Raw genomic sequence first — 19,123 nt, forward strand, 5'->3', positions numbered from 1 at the left:
AGGGCATTTCCTGAACCCCTACTCTTAAACGCTGTGCGCAACACGTTCGGAGTTTTCAAATTTGCTTCTGTTGAACTCTGCCCACAGTTCTAGGTGCAAACAACAAAACATCAGGACAACGGGAACAGTTGAGTGACACCTGGCAGAGGGAAGACACTTGGGCTGCAAATGGAAACAAGGTCATTGATGTCAAAGTGAAGATGAACCAAGCTCCATGCAAGGAGACCTTTGCCTCTTGCTTTGCAGCAATATTGCTCCATCCCCGGGAGGTGGAGGCCACCTCGCCCCGCCCCGCGCGAGCGCATCCCGACAGGTGTGACTCCGCGCCCTGCCCTCAGGCGCCTCTATTACCAGAGCGGCAAGCAGCAAAGCTCTCCTCCTCCAACACCTCACTCAATTCGCAAAATACACCCGCTCTTCTCTCACTGCGTGCTGCAGTGTGGAAAGATGCCCGCCTTACACAGGGACCTACTCTTGGAAGTTTCCTTGGGTAAGTTTATTGCCTTTTTTTCAACCTTTATTTCTTAAGTGATTACATGTAATTCACTGAAGATCAGTCAGCGATCCGAGAATTAAAACACGCCGGTCCGATGCTAAATATTTATGTTAGGTTATCAAAAACAATCATTTGAAAAAAGATAATTCAGCTGCATTTAATACTTTACGAAAACATAATCCGGGACAGAGTTTAAACAGTCTTGGAAATCATATGCATTATTAATTTTATGATTGGTTTGTTGGGAGTACTGAAGGTGGAGCAATTTAAAACATTTTCCTTTTGCAGTCATTATTACTGCCAATATTTATCTTAACTAATACTGAAAGAATCTGTTCAAATTAACAAAAGTCTTTAAAAAAACATGCGTTTTATATTGATCTTTCTTCAGAAGTGAAGTCAATTATTATTTAATAGTACAGGGTCATGAAAAAACACTTTTTTTCTTGATTCAGATATGACTGAGCAATATATTTGCAAAGATTTTTATTTTTGGTCATATTCAAAACTAAATGTATGTTATGGTGCTTTGTTAGGTATTTAATAATGTGGAGCTTGCTAAAATAAATTATGCATATGTAATGGTTATGCTGGGAGTCTGGTTAGCTCAGTTGGCTAGTAGTGTGTGTTGTGTTTGGTCCTTTGTACTTCACGAAGGAATCCACCAAACACTGCGACTTGTCCAAACCAGAATCCGCCTTCAACACGATTATCCCGACAAGACTAATAACCAAACTCTGCAATATTGGACTTGACCCCTCCCTGTGCAGCTTAATCCTTGACGTCCTCACCAACAGACTGCAATCCGTCAGGATAGGCAACAGCACCTCCTCCACAATAGTCCTCAACACCAGGGCCCTGCAAGGATGTGTGCTCAGTCCTCTACTGTACTCTATACAGACATGACTGTGGCAAGATTTAATTCCAACTCAATCTATAAGTTTGCGGATGATACGACTGTGGTGGGTCGTATCTCAAACAACGCCGAATCAGACTACAGGAGGGAGATAAATCATTTGGTTGCATGGTGTACCGAAAACAACCTCTCTAAATGTTGGAAAGACCAAGGAACTGATCATCGATTTCAGGAAGTGTAGCACGACACACACTCCTGTCTGCATCAATGGCTCCGAAGTGTAGATGGTCGATAGCTTTAAGTTCCTGGGGGTCACCATCACCAACAGTCTGTCCTGGTCCACTCACGTTGATGCAACAGTCAAGAAAGCCCAACAACGTCTCTACTTCCTACGAAGCTAAAGAAATTTGGCATGGCTGCATCGACTCTCACAAACTTCTACAGATGTGCAATAGAGAGCATCCCATTCGGCTGCATCACAGCCTGGTATGGCAGTAGCTCAGTCCAAAATTGCAAGAAACTGCAGAGTGTAGTGAACTCAGCCCAATGTATCACACAAGCTTGCCACCCCCACATTGATTCTGTATGCACCTCCCGCTGCCTCAGGAAGGCAGACAGCATTGTCAGAGACCCCTCCCACCCAGGCATTGCCTTCTTCCAGACCCTTCCATCAGGCAGAAGTTGCCGAAGCCTGAAGACCCGCACATCCAGACACAGGAACAGCTTCTTCCCCACAGCTACAAGACTCCTCAACGACTCCCCTCAGACTGATCTGTTCCCTGTAAGAACACTATTCAAGATGCCCTATGCTGCTCTTGCTCATGTATTTGCTTTGTTTGGCCCCTTGTTCTGCACTGTAACCAATCACTGTTTGTTGATGTACCATTTGTCAATGTTCTCTGTTGATTATTCTCTTTATCTACTATGTACGTACTGTGTACGTTCCCTCGGCTGCAGAAAAATACTTTTCACTGTACCTTGGTTCATGTGACAATAAATCAAATCAATAAATCAATCAAACCTGCTGGTTGGAGGTCGCACACCTTCCAACTATGATATAGCCCATGGGCATATCACCACAGTGTGTAGATCTGATTAACACTAACAGCATGGATATGACCCCCATTCAGGGAGAGGTAGACTCAGGACCTCCCTCCGCTTCCTACCTGTAGTATAAAAATTGATGGCGCTTGACTGTGGTGCAGTGAATAATCACCAAGGTACTGCCTTCAGGTAAATAACTCAAGAAGAATGGTTCTGTTACAAGACCAGTAATCCAGAGACCTCGATTATTAATCAAAACTCTGTGGGTTTAATTCCCAGCATGGCAGTTTGAGAATTTGAAGTTAGTTTTAAAAATCAGGCAGTTAAAAATCAGGCAATCTCAGTAGCCAGGAAGCAGTTGGATTGTTGTGAAATCCTTTAGAGAGGAAATCTGCCATCCTCACTTTGTCTGACCTAAACGTTACTACAATCGGACATCAGTTACCCTCTGAATTGGATGTTGCTGAAAAGGAAGTAACTGTGAAATAGGTTAAAATAGGCCTGCTATCATCTTCACAGCAGAGCTAGGTTCCACAAATGAATTAAAACTACTTTTAAATTTTTTTATCAATTCAAAAAATGTTGATATGAAGATATTGCGTTACCAAGAAAACATATAGCTAAGAATAATTTTAATATTTCAATGATTCTTGAAATTTGTATCGTCATTGAAATCACTCCTGCCTTCCAATCTATTGAAGGGCTTCCCACCCTCACAACCCACTACCATTGCCTTTTTTTGCCTAAGTTCCTGTTAAAAACCTGTTCCATCTGTAATATTTTTCAGTTCTGATGAAAGTTCACATACTTGAAACATTAATTGTGTCATGTGAGTGTCCCTCCAAGAAAGGTTTTGTCTTATCACATGGCTTCAGATATGTTATTGTGTGGGTGGAGCTGGGCTGTGGCTCTATGAGTTTTACTGCACAGGATGAAAGAAGTGTCTTTCTCTATCTTCCTTTTAAAAGCTGTTCCAGACTCCTTGGTAACTTAAAAGAGATAATTGCTTTCTGGAAGGAATCCAAATCTGCTGTTTGAAAAGGGGAACAGAGTATCAATAACAACAGTTTTATACCAGTGAGAATGCCGTGTGCTGGGCCACGCCTTTGAAAAGGGGTTTCTGGTTTTACTTAGATTTTGTTATTGAATTGGAACAGTTAAGGGGGAATTCATTAAGGGTTATACATAGATTACTGTAGCTGTGTCTTTATGTTTATAATTGATAACAATTCTTGCTGTGTGTGTTTATACAAATGTGAACTAAATTCTTAGAATAAAGCTTGTTTTTTTGATTAAAAATGCCTAAGAAGTCTGTTGAATAACACCTGAAAGGAAGGCTCTTGTGCTCATCCTAGCCACATTCAACAAACAGTTATAGGTCAGGTGAACTCCATAATATACTTTGGAGTTTTCTAAACTCTGGCCCATAACAATTGTTTCTTGTTCCTGTTATGAATCCTGGGCCAGTGCACGGTCAATTCTAGCCCCACTTGACTCGGAGTCACAACATGCCTGAAATAAACTGTTATTTAAAAAAAGCCAAGGTCTTTGGCTGCCCAATAACTACAGTCACCAGGTTTGTAAATTTAAACACAATTCACTTTTTATTATTAACAGTAACAATACTTCAATAGGCAAAAATGCAAGTGCTTAACTACTATCTAATCTCTAACTCCCCCCCCCCTTTTAAGTTGCCCCACCCTCTCTCTCTATATATATATACACACACACGGATAAATAAACACAGAGGGGAAAGAGGGGTGAAAAATAATGATGAAAGTAAAAGGATAAAAGTCTGTTTCAGACTGATGTACTGCAGTTATTTTCTTCTTCAGTCTAGGCTTTCAGATGGATGTTATCTTTTCTTTTTTTTAAATGTTTTTATTTGGGTTTTTCTTCTTTTACAAAACAAAGGTGAAAATGAACATACACAGAAACTATACATAGGTTAAAATTCACACTTTTTACAAGTGCCCAGTTTTGACTTGGCCTTTTAATCCCAACTTTCCTCCCCCCCCCCCCCAAGTCCCACTCCCCTTCTTGCTGTCTGTGTGACTTTCTTTGTTGGTCCATCAAACCTGAACCTATTGGTGTAGCGTAGTGCTATGTTTGTTGGTTCGTGTTAAGTTGCTTATACTTGATTGTTTCTGTTCATAAGCATTTGGTCCGGAGCGGATGTGACCCCCACCCACAGCCCTGTTTGGGGTATGGTTGGGTTCTGTGACTCTCTGTTCCCTTCCTCCCTCCTTCTACCCCCCCACCCCCATCCCCTACTCCCTTTCCTCTCTTACCTGTTTGTGTCGGTGGTTCTTCTGTGGATCCCCACCCCCTGGATTATTGGCTGCTGGCTGCTAACAGGTCTTGGAATAGGTTGGTGAATGGTCTCTACATCTTATGGAAGCCCTCTTCCGACCCCCAGATGGTGAATTTGATTTTCACCATTTGGAGAAATTCCGGCACGTCGGACAGTCAGCCTGCAGTTTTGGGTGATGTTGTCAATTGCCAGCTGAGCAGGATTCTCCGGCGGACGATTAGGGAAACAAAAGCAATGGTGTCAGCCCTACTCCCCATAAAGAGTTCTGGCTGTTCTGATACCCCGAAGACTGCCACTCTCGGCATCGCTCTACCCTCATCCCCAAACCTTGGATATCGTCTCAAAGAAGGCTGTCCAGAACCCAACAAGTCTGGGGCATGACCAGAACATGTGGGCATGGTTGGCCCGGCCTCCCTGGCACCATTCACATTTGTCCTCCACTTCTGGGAAGAACCTGCTCATTCGGGTTCTGGTTAAGTGAGCTCTGTGTACCATGGATGTGCCTTTCAGCTTGTTATTTTCATTGTAGACTCACAGAAATAGCCGGCAGTCAGCCAGAGAGAGAGAGAGCGCTTCTTTCACGGTCTAGAAACTTCTGCCTTCAGACAATAGGCAAAAGAGCAGAGAGAGAGAGAGCTGTTCTCTGTGTGGCTTTTCCTGGATTCTCTCTGAAAATCCTACCTGACAGGAACCAATCGTTGTTGGTTGCCGACAGAATTCTGTCCCTGGCCAATCCATCGGCTACCAGCCAACCAATCAAAACAAAACCGTCCAATCCCTTGAGTGCCATAAAGTCTGAGTTCTTCTGCCCAAAATACAAAATTTTATAACACAGTGTACTACTTTGACACTTTGAGTTCCTTACTTCCGCTACTCGACTTGAAGATACATCTTCATTAACGATCCATGGACTAAAATGATAAAGGCAAAATAGAAGAAATAGGAACTAAGGGAATCAACAGGAAATCCTTTTACATTCCAGAGATGCTGCCTGACCTGCTGAGAATTTGCAACCTTTTCTGTTTCTATTTCAGATTTTCAGTATTTATAGCTTTTTGTCTTTTATCCTTACAATTTTTTCTTTTTCTTTGTCAAATAGGTTTTAGTGTTTGAATAGTGAAACAATGGCGACCCGATGGAATGCTTTCAGCCACCTCTGGTGCAGCCGGCATGTCACAACCTGACCAACAGGTCGTGTACACAGGCATGCTGTGTGTGTGCTGGAAGTGTGCAGAGTGAGCAAATCGCAATTTCAAACAGCCTCTAATGTTGATTTGATGCAAGATCTGCCTGCCGCCTTGCACCACCTAGGGCCAGACATGATTTCATTCAAACATTTAAGATTCTGAAGGGGCTCGACAGAGTAGACACTGATGGGAACATTTCCAGTCTCACCCGTAGCAGAAATCGTCACGTGCAGAACAGAAAATTTGATGGGTTATGTAAAGGTCCATTGGCTTTGGGTGGGAATTTCCGATCTTGGGGCGGGTGCGACCTGAAAATCCCACGCCAAGAGGTTGTTTTCTCAGGCTGGGTGACTGGACCACCCTCCGGAGCGCCGCTGCGATATCCAGGTGTCTCTGGCACGTGGCTGCCTGTGTGATGGCAACCCTGCCCTGGCTTCGGCCAGCGCCTGCACAGAATGCCCCAGGACCGGGATGTGCTGATCCATAGCCAAAACCGTCACCCCAATGCATTCACCGTGGTTGCCACCCGTGCGGTGTTGGTGTGGGTGGCACACATTGTTGGCACCACCTCTTGCTCCTGCACGCGGTTGGACTCTTCCAGCTGCACCTGCAGGGGCTGGATGCTCGCCGACAACCCCTCATGTAGATTGATGGGACTGTCCGTTCCAGAAGCCTGAAACCCGTCTGTGCGGCAGCTAGTCCCTGGGGCCGGCCTGCCCTCCGACCGTCCGCCCCCTCGGGTGTTCCTACCTCCACCTGCCTTACCGGAGGAGCTATGTGGTGCGCACCAGAGACTGTCCCAGGATTCTCTTCACTAACGTGCCCAATCGAGGTGAGTGTCTCTGGGATGGTGGAGGTTGTTGGCCAGCACATCCTTCCTTAGATACGGGGCCCAAAACTGCTCACAATACTCCAAATGGGGTCTGACCAGAGCCTTATACAGCCTCAGAAGTACATCCCCGGTCTTGTATTCTAGCCCTCTCAACATGAATGCCAACATTGCATTTGCCTTCCTAACTGCCGACTGAACCTGCACGTTAACCTTAAGAGTATCGTGAACAAGGACTCCCAAGTCCCTTTGTGCTTCTGATTTCCTCAGCATTTCCCCATTTAGAAAATAGTCTATGCCTAAATTCCTCCTTCCAAAGTGCATAACGTCACACTTTTCCACATTGTATTTCATTTGCCACTTCACTGCCCACTCTCCCAGCTTGTCCAAATCCTTCTGCAGCCCCCTTGCTTCCTCAATACTACCTGTACCTCTACTGATCTTTGTATCATCTGCAAACTGAGCAACAGTGCCTTCTTCCAGATCATTAATGTATATTGTGAAAAGTTGTGGTCCCAGCACCGACCCCTGAGGCACACCACTGGTCAGCAGCTGCCATCCTGAAAAAGACCCCTTTATCCCCACTCTCTGCCTTCGGCCAGCCAGCCAATCCTCTATCCATGCCAGGATCTTACCCTTAACACCATGGGCTCTTAACTTTCATTCATAGAATTTACAGTGCAGAAGGAGGCTATTCGGCCCATCAAGTCTGCACCGGCTCTTTGAAAGAGCACCCTAGCCAAGCCCACACCTCCACCCTATCCCCATAACCCAGTAAACCCACCCAACACTAAGGGCAATTTTGGACACTTGAGGGCAATTTAGCATGGCCAATCCATCTAACCTGCACGTCTTTGGACTGTGGGAGGAAACCGGAGCACCTGGAGGAAACGCACGCACACACGGGGAGAACGTGCAGACTCCGCACAGACAGTGACCCAAGCCGGGAATCGAACCTGGGACCCTGGAGCTGTGAAGCAATTGTGCTAACCACTATGCTACCATGCTGCCCACAAATTTTACAGTCTCCTATGCGGCACCTTGTCAAGTGCCTTCTGGAAATCTAAATAAATGACGTCCACTGGTTCTCCTTTGTCTAACTTCCTTGTTACCTTCTCAAAGAACGCTAACAGAGTTGTCAGACATGACCTCCCTTTGACAAAGCCTTGCTGACTCAGTCCTATTTTACCATGCACTTCCAAGTACTTCGCGATCTCATCTTTAATAAGAGACTCAAAAATCTTGCCAATGACCGAAGTCAGGCTAACCGGCCTACAATTTCCCATCTTTTGCCTCCCTCCCTTCTTAAACAGTGATGTTACATTAGCCACTTTCCAGTCCTCGAGGATCCTTCCTGCCTCCAGTGATTCCTGAAAGTTCACCACCAATGCCTCCACAATTTCGTCAGCTATCTCTTTTAGGACCCCGTGGTGCAGTCCATCTGGTCCAGATGACTTATCCACCTTCAGACCTTTCAGTTTCCCCAGAACCTTCTCCTTAGTGATGGCCACTGCACTCACCTTTGCCCCCCGATTCTCCTGGAGCTCTGCCATCCCACTGGTGTCTTCCACCGTGAAGACTGATGCAAAGTAACTATTCAGTTTGTATGCCGTTTCTTTGTTTCCTATTATTACTTCTCCAGCCACGTTTTCCAGTGGTCCAATGTCTATTTTTGCCTCTCTTATCTTTTATATATTGAAAGAAACTCTTCCTATCTTCTTTTATATTACTAGCTAACTTGCACTCACATTTCATCTTCTCTCCCCTTATTGCTTTTTTAGTTGTCCTCTGCCTGCTTTTAAATGATTCCCAATCCTCTGGCTTCCCACTAATCCTTGCCACTTTGAATGCTTTTTCTTTTTCTTTTATGCTGTCCTTGACTTCCCTCCTCAACCATGGATGCCTTGCCCTGCCCTTAACATGTTTCCTCCTCCTTGGGATGAATTTCTGCTGTGCCTCCCGAATAACCCCCGAAAACCCCTGCCATTGCTGTCCCACTGTCTTCCCTGCTAGTCTCCTTTTCCAATCAACTCTGGCCAGCTCCTCTCTCATGCCTTTGTAGTTACCCTTATTTAATTGTAATACCGTTACATCTGACTCCAGCTTCTCCCTCCCAAACTGCAGGGTAAATTCTCTCATATTGTGGTCACTGCTCCCGAAGGGTTCCTTCACCTTAAGATCCCTAATCAAGTCTGCCTCATTACACATCACCAAATCCAGAATTGCCTGTTCCCTAGTGGGCTCTACCACAAGCTGCTCCAAAAAGCCATCTCTTAAACATTCCACAAATTCCTTTTCTTGGGATCCACTACCAACCTGATTTTCCCAGTCCATGTGCATATTGAAGTCGCCCATGATTATTGTGACATTGCCTTTTTTACATGCCTTTTCTATCTCTTGATTTATTTTCTGTCCCAGATCCTGACTACTGCTAGGGGGCCTGTACATAACTCCCATCAGGGTCGTTTTACCTTTGCGATTCCTCAACTATACCCATAGAGATTCTATGCCTTCTGATTCTATATTGCTCCTTGCTATCGATTTAACTTCATTCTTTAATAACATCTGCCTGTCCTTTCGATAAGACACATATCCGTGGATATTTAGATCCCAGCCCTGATCCCCTTGCAGCCACGTCTCTGTGATGCCCACAACATCGTACCGGCCAATTTCAATGTGCGCAACAAGCTGATTTACCTTGTTCCGTATACTGTGCGCATTAAGGTGCAATACCCTCAGTCCTGCATTGACCACCTCCCTTCTCACACTGGTCGCCTTTTTTGCTCTGCCTGAGAGTGATGTTCTGTTATTTTTGTTCTCTATTTCCCCTTCAGTTATGACACCTTTTCAGCTAACGCTTTGGTTCCCACCCCCCTGCTATATTAGTTTAAATCCTCCCGAGTGACACTAGCAAACCTCCCAGCCAGGATATTGGTTCGCCTCGAGTTTAGATGCAACCTGTCCTTGTACAGGTCACACCTGCCTCGGAAGAGCTCCCAATGGTCCAGAAATCTGAAATCCTCCCTCCTACACCACCGGTTTAGCCACGTGTTTAGCTGCATTATCCTCCTATTTCTAGCCTCACTGGCACGTGGCACAGGGAGTAATCCTGAGATTACAACCCTAGAGTTCCTGTTTCTTAGCTTACTGCCTAACTGCCTGAAATCCTTCTGCAGGACCTCATCACTCCTTCTGCCTAAGTCATTAGTGCCTATGTGCACTACGACCTCTGGCTGTTCACCCTCCCCCTTCAGGGTGTCCTGTGTTCGTTCAGAGACATCAGAGATAGCTATGACGGAAAATCACTGTCATCCTCCCACCTGAGCTCCAGGGTCTCCTGAGTCTCGGGTGGAGGGCTGGTGTCCAAGCTGCTCCTATCGTTGCTCGGCTCACTGGGGGGTCCGGCTGGGGCACTGGCTAGGGTTGGGGAACCCAGATAGACCAGCCCCATCTCCAGCAGATCCTGTAAGACACAAGAGAAGACACATGATTAGGTCATGTGTCCCCCCGGAGGGGGGGGGGGGGGGGGGGGGGGGTGGGGTGGTGGTGGGATGGGGTGGGTGTGCGGTGAGGGGAGGTGGGGGGGAGAAGGGCATGTGGGTAGGGGTGGTGGTGTGAGGGTGGTGTAAGGGTGAGGGTGGGGAGGTGAGAGGGTGAGGTTGCGGGTGGTGTAGGGTGAGGGGGTGGTGTGGGGGTGAGCGTGGTGTGGGGATGGTGTTTGGGGGGTTGGCACATGTGTCATGGGGAACCACAACTAAGCGGGGTCTCACTTCCTGACCCGTGACCGAGCTCCACCTCGACGACCTCCCGTTCCTCTGGACCGCTGACCACATCCAAGGCTCTCTGCTCTGCCATGGTTAGCGGCCGCAGGTCCAGTGGTCCCCCTCCTGTCTTCTCCCGCTCCCAACAGTTGTGCGCGGCCTTCTCCTGGGGGGGGGGGGGGGGAGAGAGAAATAGAAGATGACAGTGTTAGACAGTCCAACGCATGCAGCCCAGGAGGCATGTGGCTGGTGGCCTCAGTGGCCTGGGCATCCGGCCATGGCTGTCGGTATGGTTACCGGAATGTGGTGCAGGGTGGGGTTCGCCCGCCCTATGGGTTGCGGGGGGTGGGGGGGGGTTGGTATCCGGGTGTGTGGGACGGGGGTTGGTGCCAGGGGCACAGTGCTGCCTACTCACCCTGGTCGCCCTGAGGAGGTCATGCAGTTTTTTCTGCACTGCTGGCCAGTCTGGAGTATGCTGCCCACTTGCGCCCAGGCATGACGATCGGCGGAGGCTAGGAGCCTCCTTCCTGGGCCGGGGTACAGGGTGGCCCGCCGCTCCTCCACGGTGACTGGGATATCTCAAGCTCTGTGTCCACGAAACGTGGGGCTGCGTGTCTTACTTTCATCTCGTTGGCTGGGATGGTGTGTGTGGGGAGTGAAGTGTGTATATGGGGCGGCAGCTTGTCAGCCTGCTGAGTGTCAATCGTGAATCCGGCGAATCTGGCACCATTTCTCATTGGAATCGATTGTAGCAGTATCGGTCCAGTTGTGATGCCAGTTTTACTGCCGTGAAAGTCCATGGATTCTGCATTGGCGTCAACACTTAGTCTCAGAAACGGAGAGTCCCACCGCAACTTCTGGCCCCGTTCCAAGCCGCCTCGTGAGGATGGTCCCAAGTGGAACATTCACTCATCCTGGTAGCCCTGCCCCGTGCCATCCTCCAACACATACACCCCTACACCGCCAACACCCCACATCTCCCCATCCTCCCCGGCAAATACCCGGCTAGTCACATGGTGTGGGACTCTGTCACCATTTGGGTAGATCGATTGATTGATTGATTGATGGATATTTATTATCACATGTACCGAAGTACAGTGAAAAGTATTTTTCTGCGGCCAAGGGAACGTACACAGTACTTACATAGTAGATAAAAGATCGCACCCTTAGTCTCTGAAACGCATAATTTCTCCCAATATAAGGGTAGCATGGTAGCACAATGGGTAGTACAATTGCTTCACAGCTCTAGGGCCCCAGGTTCAATTCCCACCTTGGGTCACTGTCTGTGTGGAGTCCGCACGTTCTCCCCGTGTCTGCGTGGGTTTCCTTCGGTTTCCTCCCACAAGTCCCGAAAGACGTGCTGTTAGGTAATTTGGACATTCTGAATTCTCCCTCTGTCTACCCGAGCAGGCGCCTGAATGTGGCAACTAGGGGCTTTTCTCAGGAACTTCCTTGTTAATGTAAGCCTACTTGTGACAATAAAGATTGTTATTATTATGTTAAGGGACCCTATAGAAATGCAAATTGTTAAAGTTATTCAGAGATTCCTCACAAAACTGGTTACATTTTCACAAATTTCACACTTGCTCCTTTCACCGTCACCTTGCTGTTTACACTTTTGTCGAGTTCCTGTTGGTTGCTTGGAAATCTGATATTTGACGTGAGCAATTGTCCCTACACCTGAGTAAAATGGTGCCAATTCTGTTATTGTTGGGTAACGTGTTAAATAATTCACTGAATTGAATACAGATGTTTATTGAAGGTATATTGATACTGTTGAGTGGCAAGACATCCAATGAGGTTTTGTTTTGTGGCCGACTACATTAACTTGTAAGATTTGGAGAGCATGCCCTATGGCTGCTCAATGTTGAGACTGATGGTTCTGTGGGGGCTGGGATTGCACTCTTTCGGAGTCCTTTAACTTCCTCTGGTAGGATCATTAGCTTCCCCTGGGCTGCCTGGGTATTGAGAGGGGGAACGATGTGAACACTGATCTATTGTCCCTCCTTCCTGGAGCAACCTCCCTGAGTAAGATCTGCCAAAAAACATCCTTTGGATCAAGGAATGTGAAACACAGCAAGTCATTAAAAAGCTTATTGTGATAAATCCCATCTGTGGTCCGGGTAGGTTTTGAATTACCATGCTGAGAGTGGCCCTTATTAAACAGGTTTAGGACAGTCCAGGGTCCCTGTGCAGCCAACCTACACTAATGGGGCCTCAGTGCCCTTTTGCACTTGTGGAGAGAGACACAAACAATGCTGAACATTACCGAGCAGTGTCCCTGCTGGAGACTAACCACCATACACTCAGGAAAGCACGGTAGCATTGTGAATAGCACAATTGCTTCACAGCTCCAGGGTCCCAGGTTCGATTCCCGGCTTGGTTCATTGTCTGCGCGGAGTCTGCACATCCTCCCCGTGTGTGCGTGGGTTTCCTCCGGGTGCTCCGGTTTCCTCCCACAGTCCAAAGATGTGCAGGTTAGGTGGATTGGCCATGCTAAATTGCCCTTCGTGTCCAAAATTGCCCTTAGTGTTGGGTGGGGTTACTGGGTTATGGGGATGGGGTGGAGATGTTGACCTTGGGTAAAGTGCTCTTTCCAAGAGCCGGTGCAGACTCAATGGGCCAATTGGCCTCCTTCTGCACTGTAAATTCTATGATAATCTATGATGAAATGTGAAAGTTATTGCTTGGCTTCAGGAATTTGCAATCGCTAAAATAAATAATTGATGCTGTCTTCCTTACCATGTTATTGATGGAGTTGGCTTTTGTGTTTCTGCTAAGCTGTCTGGTCAAGAGGCCACAACAAGATCATTCGTATTCATTAAAATTCTTGGTGCTCAACACCATGGTCCATGAGAAAAAGAAAGGCTGAGATAAATTCATGGGGAGACAGACTGTTGTGGGCTATGAGTAGGATGACAATAAACTCATTGTTGACTGCCATAGTCCTTTGCAACCAAGCAGTACTGACTTTATTTAAAATCAAAGAGTGGTTTAATTTAGGGAAATATATTTTGCAAATTAAACATTTGCATTTACACAACGCTTTTTATGGCCAAAGAGCTTTACAACCAATGAAGTACTATTTTTTATAATGTAGTCACTATTGTAATGTAGGAAATGTGACAAAGCGCACAGCAAGCTCGAATAAGCAATGTGATAAGGATCAGATCAGTTGCTTTTATGTGTTGATTGAGGGATAAATATTGGCCAGGACACCAGTCTTCTTGATCAGGACACCAGCCTTCTTCAGCTCGTACCGTAGGATCTTTTACATCCTCCCAAGGAGGCAGATGGGACCTCGGTTTAACATCTCATCAGTGTTAAGCGTGTCACACTGTGTAACATGCAAGAACTGCAGTTAGAAGTTCAGTGCGATGAGAATGCATAATCAGGTCATTTGGTCACCCTCAGTTGCTCAAAATGCTTTCTGACATATCTTTTCATACACTGTTTATGCAAAGTAACAGAGACTTCAATATCCAAAATCAGCACTGGAATAAAATGAAAGTGTCCTTGAATTAATACATATTCCCAAAATGAGTATGAAGTCCAAATAGCAGCCGTGTTGCCCACCCTAAGTCACCTGTGAGCTGCGACTGCTATATCTACACTCCACTGCAGCTCACCTCTTGAGGGAAGCAGCCAGGCCGAGCTTGGAGGCAGAGTTAGAAGAATGAGAGGTGATCTTATTGAAACTGATTCTGAGGGGGCTTTTTTTTTTAATAAACAATTTTATTGAGGTATTATAGGCATGTAGAAAAAATGACATTGTACAACACAAACAAAAAAAGAAGTCAAGATACAAATTACACATGAAACATAATGCAAACCACGGCTCTGTTCACGCACGGACCTGCCTCAATATCCCCCTACTCTACTCTACCCTAGCCCCCCTCCTCCCCCTGCAGACGCTTGCTCCTCTGCGAAGAAGTCAATAAATGGCTGCCACCTTCGGGCGAACCCGAGTAGCGAACCTTTCAAGGCGAACTTGACTTTCTCTAGGCCAAGAAAGCTCACCATTTCCGATAGCCATACCTCAGCTCTCGGGGGCTTTGAGTCCCTCCATGCTAACCGTATTCGTCGCCGGGCTACCAGGGAAGCAAAGGCCAGAACATCGGCCTCCCTATCTTCCTGGACTCCCGGGTCCTCCGAAACTCCAAAGATTGCCACCTCCGGGCTCATTACCACCCCAGTTTTCAACACCCGGGACATGAAATCTACGAATCCCTGCCAATACCCCCCGAGTTTAGACCAGAACATGTGTACATGGTTAGCCGGCCCTCCGGAGCATCTAGCACACTTGTCCTCCAGCCCGAAGAATCTGCTCATCCGGGCCAAAGTTAGGTGGGCCAACGGTGCACGACCCTAAACTATCAGACTGAGCCGGGCGCATGTTGCGGTCGCGTTTACTCTGCTCAGGGCTTCTGCCCAAATACCGTCCTCCAGCTCCCCCCTGAGCTCCTCCTCCCACTTAATCTTCAGGTCCTCGGTCTGCGTATCCTCAGCTCTCATTAGCTCCTTGTAGACGTCTGAAACTCTACCCTCTCCCACCTCTCCCCTAGAAACTACCCTGTCCTACCTCCCCTTCGGCGGGAGACGTAGGAAGGACGGCACCAGTCTGTGTACAAAATCTCTCACCAGCAAGTATCTAAAGTCATTCCCTCGCGTCAGCCAAACTTCTCCTCCAGCGCCCTCATGCTCGGAAAGCTCCCTTCCAAGAACAGATCCCCCATCCTCACAATCCCCGCCCTCCTCCACAGTCGATACCCCCCGTCCATGTTCCCCGAGGCAAATCGGTGGTTGCCGCAGATTGGGGTCCACACCGATGCTCTTACCTCCCCTACATGCCCCCTCCACTGGCCCCAGATCCGAAAAGCCGCCACCACTATCGGGCTGGTGGAGTACCGTGCCAGCGAAAGCGGCAGAGGCGCCGTGACCTGGGCTGCTAAGCTAGTGCCCCTGCACAAAGCAGCCTCCATCCCCTCCCAAACCGACCCCGCACCCACCATCCATTTCCCTATCATCGCTATGTTTGCCGCCCAGTAATAGTTGCCGAAGTTCGGCAACGCCAGCCCCCCTTCTCCTCTGTTCCTTTCAAGCATCACCCTCTTCACCCGCGGGGACTTCCCCACCCATACAAATCCCAGAATAATTTTATTCAGTCTCTGAAAGAAGGACCGCGGGATAAAGATGGAGAGACACTGAAAAACAAACAAGAACCGCGGGAGAATCGTCATCTTAACAGTCTGCACCCTCCCCGCCAATGACAGCGGGAGCGTATCCCACCTCCGGACCTCCTCCCTCACTCGTTCCACCAGTCGGGACAGGTTGAGCTTATGCAACTTGCCCCCGTCCCGTGCCACCTGAATCCCCAAATATCGGAAACTCTCCCCCACCAGCCTGAACGCCAACCCCTTCAGCCTACTCTCCTGCCCCCTCGCCTGAATTACAAACAACTCGTTCTTAGCCATGTTCAGTTTGTATCCGGAGAACCGGCCACATTCCCTCAGGGTTGCCATGATACCGTCCATCCCCACCATTGGGTCCGATACATATGACAGCAGATCATCTGCGTATAACGAGACTCTATGTTCCACTCCCCCCCGGACCAGCCCTTTCCAGCCCCTAGAAGCTCTCAGTACAATTGCCAGCGGCTCTATGGCCAGCGCAAACAGCAGTGGGGAGAAAGTAGTCCTGTTCGTCCTTACACTCGCCTCCGGGGCCTGATACAATAGCCTAACCCAGTCGATGAAGCCTGCCCCGAACCCAAACCGTCCTAGTCCCTCCCACAGATAATCCCACTCGACCCAGTCAAAAGCCTTTTCAGCTTCCATGGCTACCACTATCTCTACCTCTCTACTCTCCGGGGGCATTATAATCACATTGAGCAGCCTTCTTATGTTGGCCACCAGCTTCCTCCCCTTTACAAACCCGGTTTGTCCTCCACAATTACATCCGGTACCCAGTCCTCAATTCTGATCGCCAAAATCTTGGCCAGTAAATTGGTGTCTATGTTGACCAACGAGATCGGCCTGTATGACCCACAGGCCCCCGGGTCCTTTCCCGTTTCAGAATGAGCGAGATGGTGGCCTGCGACATCGTCTGGGGTAAACTCCCTCTCTTGCCTCGTTAAAGGCCCTGACCAGCACCGGTCCCACTATCCCGGCAAATTTTTGTAAAACTCCTCCGGATACCCGTCCAGCCCCGGGGCTTTACCCGACTGCATGTCCTTCAGGCCCCCCAACACCGCTTCGATCCTGACCAGGGCCCCCAGTCTGTCCACCAACCCCCTCCCCACTCTTGGGAAGGTCAGTCCGTCCAAGAATTGCCTCATCCCCCCCGGTCCCCCGGGTGGTTCCGAAGTGTACAGCTTCCTATAAAAGTCCCGAAAGACTTTGTTCAGCCCTGCCGGGTCACCCACTAGATTACCTTCCCCATCCAGTACCCTCCCTATCTCCCTAGCCGCTTCCCTCTTCCTCAGTTGCTGTGCAAGCATTATACTGGCCTTCTCCCCATGCTCATAAATCGCGCCTTTTACCTTTCTAAGCAGCTCTACAGCCTTGCCTGTAGTCAGCACCCCAAATTCGGCCTGCAGCCTCTGTCGTTTCCTGAGTAACTCTGGCCTTGGGGTTCCGCGAAACTCCTGTCCATCCGTAGAATTTCCTTAATCAGTCAGTCCGTCTCTGCCCTATCCTGTCCCTGTCCGTCCGGATTGAAATCAGCTCCCCTCTCACCACTGCCTTCAGTGCCTCCCAGAGCACCGCTGCCGAGACTTCTCCAGTATCCTTCACCTGCAGGTAATTCTGCATGCATTTACTCAGCCTCTCAAACACCGCCTCGTCCATGAGTAGTCCAACCTCCAGCCTCCATGGTGGGCACTGAAAGCTGTCCTTACAAAACTGCAGGTCTTCCCAGTGCGGAGCATGGTCCGATATGGCAATTGCCGAATATTCTGCCCCTACCATTCCGGCCAGCAGGTCCCTACTCACAACAAAGTAGTCAATTCGGGAATACACCTTGTGGACGTGGGAGAAGTACGAGAACTCCCTCCCCGTCGGCCGGCTAAATCTCCACGGATCTGCTCCCCACATTTGCTCCATGAACCCTCTCAGTTCCTTTGCCATCGCTGGCAACCTGCCCGTTTTTGAACATGACCGGTCCAGGCTCGGGTCCTGGACTGTGTTAAAGTCCCCGCCCATGATCAACCTACACAAATCCAAGTCGGGGATCTTCCCCAGCATCCTCCTAATAAAATCCACATCGTCCCAATTTGGGGCATACACACTGACCAGGACTACTCTCACCCCTTCGAGCTTACCCCTACCATAACAAATCTGCCGCCCCCATCCACAACTGTGCCCTCCGCCTCAAATTGTACCCTTTTATTAATCAGGATCGCAACCCCTCTTGTCTTAGAATCAAGCCTCGAATGAAAGACCTGACTGACTCAGCCCTTCCTTAACCTAACCTGGTCTGCCACTTTCAGGTGTGTCTCCTGCAGCAAGACTATGTCCGCCTTCAGAACCCGCAGATGCACAAACACACGCGCCCTCTTCACTGGCCCGTTTAACCCTCGAACATTCCAGTTGATCAGCCTGGTTGGGGGGCACTTTGCCCCCCCTCCCCCCCCTCCCGTTTGCTGATCAGCCATCCCCTTTCCTTGGCCAGCCCGCCAGCCATGTGTCGCACTTCCTCTGGCCCGCCTCCTGACCGGCTCCATCCATGACCTCCTCACTGTTACCATGCCCAGTTTCCATCCCCATCAGCAGAACGACTCACCCCCTACCCCCCTAGCAACACCCTCCTATCACCTAACCCCTGCCCTAATCTAACTATATGGACACCCCCCACCTCGGCTCCCGTTGACTAGCTGCACTCAGCTAGCCTGGGCTCCCAGCATCGGCGCCAGCACGTCTCCCACCCATTGTTCCCAGTCACCCCTCCCCCGACCCATCCATATCACTTCCCCAGATCAGCCCTACTTAAGCAAACACTCCATACAAGTCATAAACAACCCCCACAACAGCACAATTCAAGTTAAACAAGAAAAAAAGAGATAAGAAATGACAGGCACTCTCAGTCCTTCTATACAGACACAGAAAAATATTGCACAAAGCTCCGCTGAAGCATCCATTTTAACCCAACTGCTTTAACTGTTTTCTTTATTAATTCCCTCCCAGCCAAACTCCAACTAAGCAAAGAGCCCAAACAGGAAACGTTCAGGTACACCACGCAAAAAGCACGCAAAAAAAAAAGAAGATACATCCCAAAACGGGAGGGGCACCACATATACTTAAAAGCTCTAACATGAGTCCAAACGTCCTCAGCTCAGGGCCAGCCCTTGCTTCTTAACCAAGTCCATCGCCTCTTCGAGTTCCTCGAGATAGTGGGCTGACCGTTATACGTAACCCACAGTCGCGCCAGAAAAAGCAGCCCGAATATCACCTTGTTTTTATACAGTATCTCCTTCACCTGCCTGTAGCCTCCTCCACGCTCAAATCTTGGTAAACACGCAGGGTGGTATTGTCCCAAATACAGCTTTGTGTGCTCTTTGCCCATTGCAGCACCCGCTCCTTGTCCAGGTACCTGTGAAAGCGGACTACCATCGCTTGTGGGGGATCCGCTTGTCGCAG

The 19,123-nt window shown here is 48.5% G+C and overlaps 1 protein-coding gene across 3 annotated transcripts in view; it reads left to right on the forward strand.

Annotated features, from left to right (window-relative positions):
• The first annotated feature begins 328 nt into the window (after nucleotides 1-328).
• LOC140408893 (PGAP2-interacting protein-like) overlaps nucleotides 329-19,123 on the forward strand; it is a 210,139-nt gene continuing 191,344 nt past the window's right edge. For all 3 annotated transcript variants that reach the window (XM_072496741.1, XM_072496743.1, XM_072496742.1), the window contains exon 1: nucleotides 329-490. In XM_072496741.1, the coding sequence (XP_072352842.1) occupies nucleotides 448-490 (43 nt within the window). In that variant the 5' untranslated portion in view covers nucleotides 329-447. The remainder of the gene's footprint in view (nucleotides 491-19,123) is intronic.

The sequence above is a fragment of the Scyliorhinus torazame genome, chromosome 3, assembly GCF_047496885.1.
Source record: "Scyliorhinus torazame isolate Kashiwa2021f chromosome 3, sScyTor2.1, whole genome shotgun sequence".
Lineage (NCBI taxonomy): Eukaryota > Metazoa > Chordata > Chondrichthyes > Carcharhiniformes > Scyliorhinidae > Scyliorhinus > Scyliorhinus torazame.